General features: G+C 30.7%; 1 protein-coding gene across 1 annotated transcript in view; it reads right to left on the bottom strand.

Annotated features, from left to right (window-relative positions):
* The window catches only part of LOC107450847 (tetratricopeptide repeat protein 39B-like), a 101,431-nt gene extending 87,559 nt beyond the window's left edge, over nucleotides 1–13,872 (bottom strand). The window contains exon 1 of the mRNA XM_087160309.1: nucleotides 13,770–13,872. Within this exon, the coding sequence (XP_087016435.1) occupies nucleotides 13,770–13,805 (36 nt within the window). The 5' untranslated portion in view covers nucleotides 13,806–13,872. The remainder of the gene's footprint in view (nucleotides 1–13,769) is intronic.
* Nucleotides 13,873–18,590: the final 4,718 nt, after the last annotated feature.

The following is an 18,590-nucleotide window of genomic DNA, read 5'->3' on the forward strand; positions in this document are numbered from 1 at the left end:
AGTTTTTCGTTGAAATACGCTTGGCGGTTTAATTTAATTGCACTTATTTCAACTTACACAATTAAACCCAGTTATTCTTATATTTATGGTATTCATTTTTTCAAACTAATAAATTAATAAAATTAATTACTTTCAAATAACATAAAACTGTGCCTAGTTTAAAATAATTTCAATAAGATACGTAACTTAAGTTATTTTATATTTAGTTTTCATATTGGAAATCTTTTTATGTTCCTTAATTACCAAGGAAGAATAAAGTTAATAAGAATAACTAATAAAGGAATGAAATTGAATAAAAAATGGTGTTTCAAATCACAAATAGTAAGAATTTGTTAAAACTTAAAGGTGGTTCGGTAATATTTTAGGTACACCTTCATCTGTATCCCAAATGGCAGGGATGAGTAATTAGATTTTTTCTTAATTGTCAATTCTTACTGTGAATATATCATTGTTACTCTTTACTGTATACTTATTTCAGTTTTTGTGACATAACTTCTCTCAAATTATATCTGCTTTGCCATCCCAGCTGTTTGTCCAACACTGTAAAAAGTGAGGTGCCTTACCCTTGAAGCAATGCCATTATTTTAAAACTATATATATAATCTTGACGTAAGGAATTTTCTGGGCTTTAGAACGGAAAATAACTTAAATATTTTAAAAATTATTAAACTTCTTTAAAAATCGCCAATTTGGCGACATTTTTCCACCCTGATGAAAATGATCAAACTCACAGCCTTACTCTCAGCTTATGCAAGTTTTTAAGAGCCCAAGTAATGCAGCATTGGCGTAAGTTTTTAAATATTAAAAAATTAGAGCACAAACGCTTTTCACTTTCACAAAACTGTGGCTTTTCTCCACATTGACGTTTTGCGACATTTTCAAAATTATCGTAGACAGCGCTGGCTTTAGATTGGCTAAACTTGACCTCACAGTCGTGAGTAACAGTTGCAAACTCACAGCAGTTATAAAAATAACATATTATTCACAAAAAGCACAATTTCATAATACGACGGAGCCTTCGATAAAAAACCTTAAAAGATGTATGAAAGCTGTAAACGCCGAAAATGCAAAAATTTTACACTGAGACCACTCGCCTTTAAACCTCTCTTTTTAATATGTTAAATAATTTTGCTTTCTAAAACTCAAATGTCGACGTGTTTGAATTTCGTCTGTAATTGCTTGCAATCAATAACGAGGTGGAGAGTGCTTGTTTTCAGTCTGGTTTTCCATCTGCAGAAAATAAAGTTCGCTGATCTACGTGTGTTTTAGTTATGTAAGAAGGGGATATTTATATTTTAATTTTCAACACTCTCTAAACTGTATTAAATAATTTATGACGTATAATTTCAAACCACTCTTGCTCTGTTAAGCCTAGTTCGAATTCGTCTTAATATTCTCTCTGCTACGTATATGATTGATTTCGAAACTTATTTTATTAAACGAATTAGACTACTACGAATGCAACCTAAATTACCAATTCTTACTTTGTTCTTACTTTATATTGTTAAAATAACTTTACTGATTCTGACGCATATCATATCTTAATGAAATGATAAGTTTCAGTGTTGCTTAATAAACATAGTAGTTAGTGTTTATTTGCACCAAGAAGTGTAAAAGTACATTCTAGGTGTTCCATTGTACCAGGAAATATCCCTGTGATTTGATGTAAAGTATTTCTTTACATCACTTTGGTGTAAAACAGTTGCCTTTGGTGCTTAGATACACGAAAATTTTTTGCAGCGTGCTGATGAAAGTGAACTACCTATGGGACATCGAAACGCATTTAAGTTTTTAATAATATTTACAATATTTGATTTTAATCATCTTCAATTTTATCACGAAGAGGTTACTCTTGCTACTCAAAAATTAAGTGGTTGTATTAAGTTTATTTTCAATTAATGTATAAAATGATTAATTACGGTATTAAGTGCCGACACTTTGGGAGCATCATCGTTAAAATCCTTTTTACCCTAAAATCTATTTTTACTGTAAAATATTATACTGTAATTTTTACAGTAATATTTATTTAATTTGAGTGATTCATTCATTTTACTGGAATTATTACTGTAAAAATCATGGTATATCAGACTTTTTGTTCCGTATCATATTTCAGTAAAATAGGATTTTACGGTAAAAAGTACCGGCCCCCTGAGTGTCGGTACTTTTTATAGTAATTTGATGAGGAATGCTGCTAGATGAGACCACTCACTGCACCATTTCGTGGAAAATCACATAATCATTCAAAATTTGGCTCTAGTGTAGAATCTGGGCCTCTTGATTTGGCGATAGTTATCATTCAGTTGTGCTGATTTCCAATTACTGTTTTACCATTATATACTTTACGATCTTTGCCTTCAAAGACGTCACCTTCGGGTTCCAGCAACTTTTATTGTTTACCTTGATGAGATTGGTTATTGGTTTACTTACATATATCACCAAATCGCCAAAAATGAGAAGGGACCCCGACTGTAAACTATTATCCAAAATTTAACTAGACAAACATAACGAGATCACAATAATTTTTTCAAAAATCAAAATTTACATCCAATCTTTCAACATTAAACTTCGATTCTCTCTTTTTAAACTTTCACAATTAAATTACAGCAATGATATTTAAACGATCCGTAGTGCCTTCCAATATATTTAATCTGCAATCTACATTCTTGAAAGTTTCGGATCAAATTACGGTATAAAGTACTGTTACTTTAGGTGTATCATCGTAAAATTCCTTTTTAAAGTGAAGTCCACTTTTCCGTAAAACATTATACCGTAATTTTTACAGTATTGTAGCAACCACATAACTAAGCTACAACAGCGCCACCATGTACAAGGCAGTGGATGCTCAGACATCGAACTGAATGGACCTTCCTCTTATTTTTCTCAAATAATTAAATTTATGTTTGTTTGTTCGTGTGCTATATGTGTACTAATAAAATATTTGGCACTAAGCTTTTGCCCTTATTTTAAACCCCCCAAGATCTAGCTAGGGCCACAGTATTTATTTAATTAGAGTGATTCAGTGATTTTACAGTAGTTATAAGTGTGAAAATTACGGAATATCAGATTTTATGGTCCATAATATGTTCCGGCAAAAAGTACTGTACTGGTATCCTGAGAGCCGACACTTCGTATCGGCTCTCAGGGGTAGATCGTAATTTGATCAGGAATTTTTTAGTAGAGTACATGACGTATAGTAAGAACATGCAAGGCAAGTACTTTGTATAATTCAGCTAACTTTGAACTCTAAAATTAATACAACTGTAATAAAACTACTTACTAAAGCAAGAAAATGTACGATTTCGAATTGTTTTTGCTTACAAATTTATATATACGTATCTACCTAAATCGCATCAAGCTGGAAAATTTACTTTCTGGCATATTACTTTATGGAGAAAAAAGAAAGATTAGTATGGTTTAATAGAACCAGCATATCAAAAATGAAGCCGAGAAAAAAAAATGAGCCATTTAAAGTCAAGCTTTGTAACATTTCCTGAAAAGTGGACTTAGGATCAAAGACCTGCAATTATATGGTTCCACATGAGATGCGAAATAATTCCTTAATTCTTTTAACAGCAATACTCCTGGCTAGAGACTTTTTATCGGTATTTAGGCCGTACCATTTACATTCTGTTTGAGATTTCAGTTTATATAAATTTTTCAGTTTAATAAATTTAAAAGAATCTAATGTATTGAATAAAGACCAAACTTGTTATCAGAGGATTAAGGTAAATTTGCATCGAATTACTGTCAAAAAGATATCATACTAATTTAATGTTTGCCTTATGTTTGTGTATATTTTACAAGTTTCTCCATTTAATAAATTTAAAAATTTTCGTATTAATTTAAAGATATAGCTTGTCATCAAAGGATTAAAAAAATTATCATCTAATTGCTGTCAAAACGCAATCTTTCATATTTCCTTTTAAATTAGATGTCAACAATCGTAAGACAAAAGTTTTCTACGTCCAAACAATTGAGCGCTGATACAACCACGTGAAAAAAAGTTAAAAGCAAGACATTTTTATTAACAGACTAAACACCAAATCTTTTAAAAGATTTGGTGTAAAATCTCCATTTAAAATTTCGCCACAAAAACCATTTAAAAAAAAAATTTATTTTTTGGCTAGTAAAAAAAAGTTGTGAATTTATTTTGAAAAGTTGTGAATGGAAAAATAAAATTATAAGATGTATTCAGTGTTCTTATGTTTTTATTTATTTTTTTAAAGCTATTTGATTTCATTTAAATATGATATTTTATCATTTAAAATTGCACAGTAAAAAATTACGTGAAAAACTAAGAGCCGTACAATTCAAGATTTTTTCGTCAATCATAAAGTAAAATATAAAAAAGAAAGAATAACTATTAAAATTTACTCTTTGCACGAATTATCTTTGAATAAACAAGTTTTATACTTATGTGCAAAAGCTTTCGATATGCTTGAAAAGCTTTCAAGATATGGCGACATGTGAAATGAGTGATATTAAGAAAAAAGGGGGCTCTAACTTTCGATAGAACACCTGACCTAACTACAGGGACCATATTTCTCCCCCCTCCCTCATATTTTGAGAGACAAGAATCCGTACCAGATGAAAAAGAAAGTTTAATCGGACAAAATACTGGTTTGTGGTTCTGATTTCGTAACCTAAAATATTGTCTTTACTAATTTATTAAACTTTAGATCACCCCTTTAAACCATTAAGATTAAGCCCTAGTGCAGGGATGGCGAACCAATGGCACGCGTGCCATTTATGGCACCCGACACAATATTTTGGGCACGCCACCGATCACATTTGTTATTACACTATGAATTGTTATTACTCAAATGCTATTACACTATGAAGCATATGTAACAATTAAATTAAAATTCACAGAAAACACCCAAAATAATAAACAATTATTAATGAAAAAAATTAACAATTAATGCTAAAAAGCAATTAATAACCATAAAAAACAAGCTAACAATAAATAACTAACAAAACAAAAAATAAACAGTCCTGCTTAAACTAACATCTTACAACCTAATATAAATTATTTGTCATCTGATCTACAACAACAGAAGTCACACTGATGTTACTTTAAGTTGAATTACGTGTATAACTCAGACATTGCAAAATATTTTTTTTCAATGTAATTAAAGAGTTTTGAGTTGATAGTATTTAGTATTATTATTTTCCCAATAATCACGAAGGCAAAATCATTCGACGGCACGTCTATGACCTCATTAAACAATTTTTTTGGAAAAAATGGCACGTTGGTGTATAAAGGTTCGCCACCCCTGCCCTAGTGCGTGAAGATCGGATCACTAGATCAAAAGTTATTCAATGAAAAAATATTTTTTTTCAGTGGTTTTTAGGCATAATATGAGGCCTTATACTTCTATGCATTCACCCCAATTTTGTATTCCTCTTCCCCGCTATATTTGGATAATCAAATATCCGAATCTGCAGTAAAAGATAAATAAATGTAATAAAACGCAATCTGAATAAAATTTATTATGTTTATTCTCTGAATAAATGTTACGAAGGGTACGTTACGTTTATTTAGAGAAAGTTCATTTTTCTGTCGTTTTTGTTAGCGTTATAATTAACCAATATGCTTGATGTCAACCCTTTGAATGGCACTCAGTACGTTAAAATCCAATCATATGGGGAAAAAATGCCGAAAAATTCTTTTTTTTTCCAGCTCGTTACAAATGCTATCAATTGAATATGATTTCATTAAAAATGCTTAATGACTTTCCGAAACCATGCTTAATTATTCAACTATGCTTAAAATTATTTAATCGGAAACCATATAAAACCATGCTTAATTATTTAAACGGAAAAACAAAGATAATACAATTTATTATTTTAATTTCATTGAAAATATTTTTCATACAATTAAATTTTTAAATTCAATGTATATTTCCAACACCGAAATTATCCAAAAAATAACCCCAAAAACGACATTTAAACTCAAATTAAAAGTTTGCGAGTGGAGGTTTTGAGCAATTACAGTTTAAATATTACATAAGTTGGCAAATAGAATTTAAAAGTTACAGTTCATTCAGAAAAAATAACACAGTATTGAACATTTATTTTATATTTTTATTTTATAACTATCGTTGAACAGCCAACCCAACTGTTGGGTTTGCGACTACTAATATTCAACCCCGTAGCATTGTAATTTTGAACCCAATCCAGAAGACAAGGGAACTCCTGGATCAAGTATTGGGAGAAATTTGCCTTTGTGTAGGACATTTTGATGGAACTAACCCGCATTTGCGTTACATAGAGAGGAAAACCACGAGAACCTCCCACGGATAGAACGACGGCAAAGGGACTCTAACCCATGATCCGTCTACCACTAAGGATATTTCATGTCAGCACAGTGGCCGGTGCAAGCCGAATGCGGATTCGTATCGACCTGCCATCGTGTGATTCGAACCCGGTTCACCTCATTGGAAAGCGAACGCTCCACCTTAGCTTTATTAAATTTTATAATTATAACTTTATTAATTAAGAAAAAAGTATAAGGTTCATGGAAAAGAGTCTTTTTTTACTTGGGATCTATTTAATATGACAGAGTTAAGAGAACTCAATATAAAACTTCGATTTAAGGATAACCGAAGTGAAGCATCATCGGGCGCGGTCAGTACTTGGGAGGGTGATCACACTGCGTGCGGTTGGCAAACCTTTTTAATTTTCTGAGCCGTCGCCTCTCTATTGAACATTTAAAACTTATATTCGCTGATAAATTTTATTCGTTAAAAACCAATTAAAATCAATATTTTGTTTCAAAAAATAACTAAATCTTTATGCGCCTGTTTTGATTATTATTTATTTTTTTCGCTGGCAAATTTAAATTCTACTACAAAAAATTTTTACTCTACTGTTCCGAATCAAATCGAGTCTTTATTTTATTAACTACGACTGCAACCGCTTCAGTTGCACTAACTTAAAGTCACATGACACACAATGACAATAAGGAGGATGCAATTTAATTAGATACTCGTTGTATTGTCAACTAATCTACAATTAAATGTTATCAATCCATTAGAAAGATAATAATATATATCCTGATTGTGGTTTCGATGAATGACATATAAATTAATACTTGAATAACGATAATTATACACTAAAACATCTTTAGGAGAAGAGGAAAAAATAACTTCCCAGTAAACCAAACTCAACATGGTGGGAACTGAATTTTGAGCACCTATGATGGAGTAATTAAAATGGTAAGTAGAACATTACATGTGTTTTTATTTTTCCTGAAACAAACATGTTATCGGTCAATATGTATGTCTTTTGCCATACAATTAGCAGACATATTCCTGTTTATATATAGATGAATTTCAACGGTGAATATGTAACAATTAAATAATTATCAATTGTTAATCTATTTAATATGCATGAGAAAAAAATATTTTTATCCTCGAGCATAAGTAAACAAACCGTGAGAACCAACAGCCCTGTGAAAATTACAATGATATACAGCCAGTTTTTTAGGGAAGCTAAATTAACTGTGCTCTCGATTGAATATCAAGTATGCATCTAATGATTTCAAAATAAATAAAAAGTTTCCATACAGAGAAATTTTTTATAACGAAATTTTGAGCTCTTATCGTTAAAAAATTACATACATATATATATATTCTCTTGCAGGGTGACAAAGTAAGTCTTTATTTTTTTTCGTGTTGGTAACAAAGAATTGAAATATCAAGGGTATAAGCCATCAAAAGGATGAAAGCGTAAAGGTACATATTTACAAATTTCTGAATAAAACCTATTTTCATGCTTAGACAATGAAAAACTGTAACAATCTCAAACTGAGCTATAAGTTGGAAAGAATTGAAAGGTTAAAAGCGAATAGTTTTATCAACAAAAAAAAATTTTCTATGTTGTGTTTTAATGATACTTACGCATGTTCAATGCTTATAATTTAATTCATAATAATTATAATAATAGCTTTACAGTGATAGTTCAAAGTTCTGAAATTTATAATTGTGTTTTTAACAAAGTTGTGAATCTGTAATAGTAACTATTTTTTCAAAGGCATAATACTATTTGTTTTGTTTCTTCGAGTTTTTCTATTGCATGTCATTCATTTCAATTTAAAAAATTTTATTTCAATAACTTATTGACTAAAAATTTTATTATTTTACAGGGGAATTATTCTTAAAGATTTTAAAAATTAATTTAAAATTGTAAAATTTTACCCTAGAATGTATTTCAAATAGTTTTAATTTAGTACCGAGCGAGACGTTTGTTGAGCAAACCGTATATTGCGCAGAAATTTTCGAGTGTTGGGAAATATCAGCAAACGGGAGTTAAATCCCCCCAGCTTAAAATATTTTCCGTTTTAGTCTATTTTTAAAACTTTTCAGGAGCTAAACTTTCCCATTTTAGTCATTTATGGAAATTTTCAGATGTTTAACCTTTTGATTTTGTCATTTTAATTATTCATCATTTTGCAGCTGAAATTTAAAATTTCTGAAGTAACTTGAAAGGAATGGAAGAATGACAAATAATGTAATTCTCTCCAACATTTTAGATGTGGGTGAAGAACTGTTCATCCCGCAGAGGAAGGGATTTTGAACAGTGTAATGAACAATGATCAGTGGTCAGAAAATCGAAATTATTTTTTTAGTTTACTGCAAATACTTTGTTACAAATGTAGTTAACTGTAACTATACTTTTTTAATGTAGTGACTACAAATTACTTTGGAATTGTAAAATTACTTCACTACTTTAATGAGACGAACATAATGTATACCCATGTTAAAAAGGGTTTTGAAAAAAAAATTGGCTTACATTAAATATAAGAGAATTATTAAGATACATTAATCCATGTTTACATGAACCAGTTTATTTCGAAAAAATTTTTTTCTCGAATTTGTTAATTTAACCTCCAAATTTTTATGCCTTTCTCGACATCTAATAATTAATTAAAAAAAAATTTAGGAAATTATCAATTACTTGCTATTTTGTTGATTGTTTAATGCTCTTTTATTTCTTCTGAGATATTAAGTACATCGAAAATATATTTCCTTCCCTTGAAATAACATCAATGTTTCAAGAGTGTACATTCAAAGTGTGACTAAAGTGATTAATTATCTATTTTTCGTTATAACTAATTTGAATATTAGTTATACGTGATTCTAAATATGTAATTTCGGTTAACGCTCAACTGCAGTTACAGGGGCTTTCATTGCCTCCCTTGACGAAGCCGCAAAGATTTGTACTCATCAAATTCGAAAAGTTAGTAGCACTAGAGTCGTGTTTCTTTGCTAAACTAATATTGAAACTAGTTACAAGTGATCACTACAAACTACTGTTTTATTTGTATCACACTGCTCACTACACTACTTTCTTTAAAGAAAACAACACACTAGTAGCGAAACTACTGTAGCGACTACAGTAGTTTCGCTACTCGTTGCTCGCTACTTCCGACCACTGACAACGACAAAGGCCCGGAAAGTAACAATGTTTCAAAAAACTGAAACTTTATACCTTGGCCAAAGAATACCTAAGGTTCTGTTCTTTGTTCTCCAAGCTTTATACACTCAAAATTTCATTGGGCTGAAATTGAACAATCAATTGAAACCATTGAAACAGGTTTCAGAATGGTACTCTCTACTCTAAAATTGAAAATAATTTTATGGACCACGAAATATAATGTGAATCTACGTGAAAATATGTAAAACTATGTGAAACTATGTGAAATTAGAAACTATGTGAAACTATGCGAAACTATGTGAAACTATGTAAAACTATGTGAAACTATGTGAAGCTATGTGAAAATATGCGAAACTATGTGAAACTATGTCAAACTATGCGAAACTATGTCAAACTATGCGAAACTATGTGAATCTATGTGAAACTATATTTGATTTGATTTGTTCATTTACGTCGCACTAGAGCTGCACAATGGGCTATTGGCGACGGTCTGGGAAACGTCCTTGAGGATGATCCGAAGACATACCATCCCAATTTTGATCCACCGCAGAGGGGATGGCACCCCGTTTTGGTAGCCCGGCGGCCTACATGCGAAGTCGAGCACTTTACGGTAGAACAGTTAAACTAGGACCAATGCCGCACACCCTCGGTCCCTACTCAGACTGAGCCAAGTGGTCACCCACCCGCGCACTGACCGCAGCCAGTGATGCTTGACTTCGGTGATCTGCTGGGAACCGTGTCTTAACGATCAAAAATTTACACTAATACATAGCGTATTATTCTCTAAGTTGTCATCACTAATCAAAATTTTAGTTATACAATAAAAAGTAATGATCAAATAATGAGAGTAAACCTTTGAAGATAAAATTGAATTTGATTAAAAATTACAACCTCTAAAAATCATGAATAGTGAAATTTATTAAAACCTATACGCACTTCGATGTCTTTTTGATATACCTTCATCAGAAAGATAATTGGGGGGAATGACGAAACTGAGCATTGCAATTCAACGGAGGTTAAGTCTTATTAAAGAGGTAATTATACAGTTGAAAGTGAGAACATAAAACTTGTAGAATAAAAATTAATAAGAAAAAAATTAATGATTTCCAAATGTTAGAAAATATGGTAAAGCTGTAAGATCATTAGAGTTAATTTATTTTTGATGATGTGGAGTTTACTTTCTTCTAAACTACATATTTCTAAGTAAACATCGCATTTTTTACCATTATTTAAAGATTTGGTACCATCAGGTTAAAGTTCAAATGAGACTTAGAACAATAAAGACATTTTTTTCTCAGCGATATTTTTTTTTCCAACTTCGGCAGGGCATATACCAATAATGCTAAAACTGACCTATTTAAATTTTCCTTTCCTCAGCATCTAAACAAGATATTGCTTCAGTTTCTTTTCTTACAGAATTTTTTTCATTAGCGTAAATTTGTTGGCCATTCTTTCATGGGCAACATATTAGGTTTACCAACGTTGCTCCCACGGTAAGAACAGATGATACAGAGAACATAAAAACATCCATGCCTTGTCCGGGATTCGAAACCAGGAAATTTCTGATGTGAGGTCAGCTCCCTGACCGCTACACCGGTCGGCTAAGACGAAACAGCATGAAATAAATAATTTAAATCACTGGTTCTTATTTAAATCACTGGTTCTGCACGAACATGTAATAAATAAAATAATGGTAATATTTTATAAAAATTGAGTTGATATAGTCACAGATAATGTGTGCATTTTATAAAAAGTTTATATTAAAATCTGTTGCAAGAATTTCTCATAAAATTTCCAAAAAAAATATAAAAAGTCAGCGATTCTTTTGTCATTATTATTGTTATTTGAAAGCAGCCAACTTCTCATCAGATTTTATTTATTATTAAACTTTTTTTGAAAAAAAATTCATTGTTTGAATTTCGTTTTACTAATATTTATTAATACTTTAAGTTTTCATTTTTGTTGCTTACACACGATCAACAAAAATTTAACTTAAAGATCAGTAGAGAAACTTATTGTAATATTGCAAAATACATTACAACTATTTTTTCTTCAAATATCTAAGCAATTCAGAAAATTTACCTAGAGGATAAAGAAGAAAATTAAAAAACTAAATCAGGCATTTAATTTCGATTTTTTTTTTAAAAAAAAGATAAGAAAAAGAGCATAAACTCTATTCAGTGTTGAGCTGCAATTCAACGCAAATAAAATAAATAAAAAACTAACAAACTTGAATTCATTTTTTTAAAAATATTTTTATCTAGCCTACCTTTGGGATTATAAAAATGAATAAAGAGATGCTTTATGTTAAAAATAAATGAAAAAACATGTTATGAAAGAAAGAAACTGTATTTATTCAGAATCATTCAAAAAACTCAGGCAATTAGGCACAATTTTAAATCAATTCCAATAGAAGTAAAATGTAAAAGCTTTTGAAACCAAACGCCTCAGTATAAGTATTGCAACTTCCTTTAAATATTTATTAATTAATTTTAATGCTATTAATTAATATCATATTTATTTTATATACCATTTTATTTTATTTTTAGCAAGTTTCAAATTTAGTTACTTATTTGATTTCAGCGGTTCATTACTTCTTGAATAGTTAATTAAACAAAACTTATTGCATCGAAGCAATGTTTCTATTCTTAAGTAATTTGAAATACTTGGTTATTTTATTAATATTTTTTGCAATATATATAATATAAGCCGCCTGCGACGACCAGCTGGTCAGTCTCTTTAAACAGAAAAAATGTTAAGTACTACTTTGATATTTAAAATCATATTGTCAAAAATCATGACAATATCTAGCTATATATAAAAATCGCATAAGCTATACATAATTGTATTGCAGGATTCAATGAAATTGTTATCAAAACAAAAGTCTTACGCTTTAAATGCATCAACCAGCTAATCAGAAATTATTACTTTAATATATACCGAACTATAAATCTTTATATAACCTAAAAACAGAATGGTCTAACACGGTTTTCTATTGTTGTCGGTGCATTTTTATTAGCCGGAAACAAGGAAGGATCTAGTTCTCCCACATTAATTTCCATATATTTTTGGTTGTCCTCAAGTTGTATTAAAAATCAGAAAGGTATAGTTTTGCTATGAAATATTTCAATATCTCCTTAATTAAAAATATTAACCTGTAATACCTTTTTTTCTACTCTGTTTTTTTGTTTTCGGATTGTCTTCTAAATTAAGAGTTTTAAACTAAAAGAGTTGCTACTTTATTGTAATTCTGTCAGATCACCTTAATACGCTACATTTTAAGATAATCTCATTTAAATCAGTGTCTAAATTTATTAACCATTTTACAATTGGTATTTTTTGGTGCAAAATATCTACATTAATATAATAGTATAAATTACATAGTAGTATAATACAAATGCATGCTGATATATGCAATAATATAAATGTATATATCATATTGTTTGGTAAACGAAAATAAACTACGCTTGTGCACTCAAATTTGTAGTATCAATATACCTTTAATTTGAAATGCTATTTTAAAAATGATTGCTATGCAAAATTATTTATGTTCCCTAATAGAATCACCAGGGAAATGTTTGGACATGAGAAGTGAGAACAGAAGCGTAAGCAAACAAAATTCTGTTTAGTATATATACTTTGAGTGAATTTCAACGTTTGACCGTTTGAAAAAACCGTTTATTCCAAGAAACAGCAATCGTGGCGGAGCAATCATCGGGGTAGATGAGCGGCAGAGGGATTAGCCCCCTAGTGTAAGCATTAACACATGATAGTGTATTTCATTTTTGCCGCATGTTCACACTTTCAGATCTTGAACTTCAAAGTATTTTTCAGATTTGACAAACAATACAAATCGGTGCTCCCGTTTATGATTTACTAGAGTAAGACAGACAGACTTTCGCTCTAATATATTTAGAGATAGAAATGTTTTAATTACAGAATATCAAGAGCATTTATTTTTAATCTAGAATTTTCCCGGGAAAATAATTTTTAAGATTTTAAGTCAATCAATAAGCTAGTTTTTTTTTTTTTTATGAACTAATTATGTTTTAAGAAAAATCGTATTTTAGCAAATAATAAATAATGGAAGATACCTTCACAAATGTAGTTAAAGAGTAAAATTTAAATAAATTTATCTCTGATTACACATCCCTTTACAAATCTCAGCTCCTTAAATTAAATATAATAAAATTAATTAGCTTTTTTTATTAATAAAATTATTATCATGAAAAGAAAGAATTAGTGATTAAAATAAAGAAAGAATGATTTATTAAAATCATAATAATGATTAAAATATAATTATACAATTAATGAAAAAATGCAAGTACCTGAGAATCATTTAATTCCTCCGCTTTGATATCCATTGTAGCTTTATGACAATCTTCTACAAGATTGTTCTTTTTGAAAAGCTGGAGCTTCTTAGATGGGCCTCAAGACGAAGTTTTGGTGCTGCCACCTGGCGGAATATAAGGTACGCAATGACCTGGAGCCCGCAGGCTATGCTCTAGAAACTTCATCTTTTTTGCACGATGAGCTTTTATGTAAAGTAAACTATTGTTGAGAAGTAAAACTAACTAATATTTCACTTTAATGGTTAATAATAAAAATAGTAATAGACTATTTTTAGTAGAATTTTTTATTTCTTTAAATTTAAAGTGAAAAGAGGCGATCGGTAGTCGAAATATCCGACTCCAACTTATACTCAAATCCCAATAAAGTATTATTTCGAAGTAACTGTTAATTTCAAATTGTAAAATATGGTCAGGTCTCTTGTCTATTATTGTATTTTTATTCATTCATTTCAATTATTTTTATTTTATTTATTTTCATTTTATTTATTTTTTATGTATGAGAGCAAGAAAAATACTGTTTATTTAAAATTAAATTTTATATTATAATGCAACAGTTGAAGAAACAAATTTTATGAAATACATTTTATTTTATTTTGTAACCGTCGTTGAACAGCCAACCCAATTTTATGGGTTTACGACTACTAATGTTCAACTCCGTAGCCTTGTAATTTTGAACCCAATCCAAAAGACAAGGGAACTCCTGGAACGAGTATTGGGGAAATTTGCATTCGTGGAGGCCTTTTTAATGGAGCTAACTCGCATTTGCGTTACATATAGAGGAAGACCACGAGAACCTCCCACGGTTAGCCTGACGACAAGGGGACTCTAACTCATGATCCGTCTACCACTGAGGATAATTCACGTCAGCACTGTGGTCGGTGCAAGCCAGATGCGGAATTCGTATGGACTGGGATTCGAACCCGGTTCACCTCATTGAAAGGCGAATGCTCTATCCCTTGAGCCATCGCGGCTCTAAAATGCATTTGTACGAAACATTGAAAATGGGCGAAACTATTTTAAGGAGAAAAAAAAACATATCACTCTATCTCACCCTCACACTTAAAGGGCAAGCTCTCCGAATTCTCACCAAATGCGACAATTTACAGTATTCGCCATAGGGATCAAAGTCTAAACTGTAGAATGGTAAATATTTTTAAACTTTATTTAATGTCATTAATTATAGCTTTTAAGAAAGGTTTTACACTGGCTTGAAGAATTAAACACAAGTAAAAATATATGTTGAGTTTCAAAATGTCGTTTTTCTGGTATGCCACAAACGATATTTATAATAATTATTTGCTTTAAAAATCCATATACATTTTTACTCTTTTCTATGTTTTACATCTAAACTATAAAAGCACTTCGTCAGTAAGTGCATAAGGAATACTTTCCAAAATATTTCGGAAAAATAACTTTTTCAGTCAATAATTTTTACATAACTTCCGTAAATGGCGCTACCTTTTAATTATTTTTGTTTAAATGCATGATTGGTAAGCCATTTAGTTTGAACATATCTTCCAATAGGAAAAGAAAAGAGAATTTCAGAGGAAAATCCATTTATAAAAAAGCAAGTAGGAATTTATGTTGTCATATATATATATATATATATATATATATATATATATATATATATATATATATATATATATATATATATATTAAAGATGAGTATAATGAGTGTAAAAGAAGAGTAATAATCATGGGCGGATCGTGAATTTGTGGGGCCCTGGGCTGAAACTACTTTGGGGCCCTAATAGCCATTTTGTCAAAAAACTGTTTTCTATAGTGATGTAGATAAGTATATAGAAAAAAAAAATAGCACAATAAAATAGTTTTATTTATTTTTATTTGTCTATACAAACAGCAACTGTACAACATTGTTACAAAAGAAATTGACAGGTTATGTGTAGCTATGTTATATAAATTATAAAGCAATCTTTCTGCATTTTTGTGCTGCAAATTCCTTTATTTGCTCATCACATTGTAAGTCCTTCGTTAAATCACAATTTATGGAAAGAACTGATAAATGATTTAGTCGATGGTTCGACATTGTTGTCCTATATTTGTTTTCTATATATGACATCCTGGAGAAAGAGCGCTCAGCTTCACAGCTAGTGATTGGCAAAGTTAAAAAAAATCTTTAAGATAGTGTAGCGTCCCGCAGTGGACTGATCGTTAAGACACGGTTTCCATCAGATCACCGAAGTCAAGCATCACTGGCTGCGGTCAGGGTGCGGGTGGGTGACCACTTGGATCAGGATACGTAGGGACCGAGGGTGTGCGGTATTGGTCCTCGTTAAACTGTGCTACCTTAAAGTGCTCGACTTCGCGTGCAGGTCGTTGGGCTACCGAAGCGGGGGTGCCATCCCCTCTGCAGAGGAACAAAATTGTGATGGCATGTCTTCGGATCATCCTCAGGGATGTTTCCCAGACCGTCGCGAATAGCCCATTGCGCAGCTCTAGTGCGACGTAAATGAAATACAACTACAACAACAAGATAGGGTAACAATTTGGGAAAACATCAACAAATTTCTTTTCATAAATTAGCATAAAAATTTCACTGCAAGAGGTGTAAGACTCTGGCTTAGATTGAAGTAAATAAGATTTTAACTGAACGCACTCATTCACAAAATGCTCGTCTACGTCATCTGGATGATAATCAACAATATTACGTACACTTTCCAAATCTATAATTTCCATATTTTTTTCTTGCAAATCCATTACAAATTTGAATTTCTTGCTATACATCTCATAGACTTGGCTCCTTTTGTTTAAATCCATAATCAGCTTATCCAACGCAACGTTTAGCGTGTCTCTTTTAAATTTTTTTTGCGCCGTATACTGAGAATTTATCTGTAGACTTATCTGAAAATTTTGGAGTAATGCGTCTCTTGTTTATGTCATTGTAATCTATACCCACACTAGTACTTAACTTTTTAGCTTCCGATCTGATTGGTGCCTTATGTTGTTCACGAAGTCTTAATGATACAATTAACTTGTTGCCTTCACAAATAACTTGTTGCCTTCACGTGTCAACCACACTAACATTGATTTCTTATGTTCATTAAAATTTTCATGATTTTCTAAACAAGTTCCTATGTGTTTCCAATCAGAAAATCCGGTTGTGTATTGAGAAGGGATTTTAGAAAAAAGTTTGCAAGTCTAACAAAAAACAGTACCAATCCTGGTTGAATAATATAATCAAGATCTTTCCACTGATTGACCATTTTTCATTTTCCTAATGAAATACCTATTTGAAAATGTTCTGTTTTGTTCTTTGTATTTCTTTATTGAAGCTGAATATATATTTTTCGGATCTTTATTTTAAAAGTCAGTCATTTCATGTGAGAGTATGTCATTAATAAAATCATTATTTAGCAATTCTGGCCACAAGCCCACGTCAACATATTTCTCAAACTCAAACTTAATATTCTCTAAATTTCTTTCCGCCTTGGTATTACCGTCCTCTTGCTGAATACCAATATAGTTTTCAGTGGGATCAGAGGGTTTCTGGTAGTCAAGACAGTTATTAGTAAACTAAACAAGTTTGTCATTTTGACGACGAGAGCAGAAGTGCGGGGGGAAAAAAACAAAATTACGTCGGGCGTAATAGACGCGAAAAAATACACTGACCAAAAACAAACGCCAGGTAATTCCTCGTTCCGTTCTATAGACGCGCACATGCATGGGTTGATTGATCTCAGGGTTGCCAACCTTATAATATCTTTTTTTTAATATTAGATATTTTTTTAATTCAAAATATCACCTATTGTTTTCAGTGGGGACTGGGGCCCTTTGTATCCACGGGGCCCTGGGCTGCAGCCCAAAAAGCCCTTAAGTAGATCCGCCCCTGGTAATAATATATATGAATATAATACTATTTTATTTCCAGTCTTTCATTTTAATAGTTTTAAAATAGGAGAATGTGCGTGTGGGACGCAGTAAATTATGAGCGAAAGTTATACTTTGTACACAGAAAAAAAAGTCGTACAGCATCTCGGCATTTTAAGTGTGATGATGAAAGAAGAACTTTTTTGAATTGGCTCTAGAAAAGAAGGCATTTTCGACAAGGTCTAAAAAAAAAGAGGAAGAAAATATCCTCAAATCCCTAAGAAAACGAAAGATCACAGTTCCGATTTAGCAACTTAGTAATAAAATTGCTATAACTTCCCAAATATCTTTTATTTAAATAAAAATTTTCTAATATAACTGTATTTTATTTATTTGAAAATTATTTTATGGTTTATAATTGTGTATGTGGTACGTTATTTAAGTATGATCACACATCTGCTAATAATTCTAATTCTAAACTTCTTTGTAATTTTCCTGGCATTAAAAATTTCGCCGATTTCTATTTAAATAATTTTCTTGCAATATAAACTGTAATACTCTGTATACGGTAATTATTAGAGGTAATAAATGATTTTCTTTAAATCATTTAACTATTTTGATGATTTTGAATATAAAAAAAAAATTCTAGGTGTCGGAAATATCCGAAAATTTGATTATAAAAACAATAGAATTATCACGTCAACGTCAAATGGATGGTGTTCTTTACAGCCTATACTTTGGAGTTACTGTTTCCGGTGTATTTTTAAGTTATTTAGTTTTAAGTTATTAAAGTTTGAGACTCTCTTGAGTAGTATTTTTTATATATGTGTACTTGTTACCTGGTTTATTATTTGTGTCTAAAAATCGCCATTTGAAAAAACGATTCGTCATAAAACACCTTGTCAAAAATATACCAACTTCGAAATTTTAACTTAAATAATAATTTGTAAAATGAACTTAATCTCG

Source organism: Parasteatoda tepidariorum, chromosome 1 (assembly GCF_982258835.1).
Source record: "Parasteatoda tepidariorum strain Cologne lab strain chromosome 1, Ptep-v5.0, whole genome shotgun sequence".
NCBI lineage: Eukaryota > Metazoa > Arthropoda > Arachnida > Araneae > Theridiidae > Parasteatoda > Parasteatoda tepidariorum.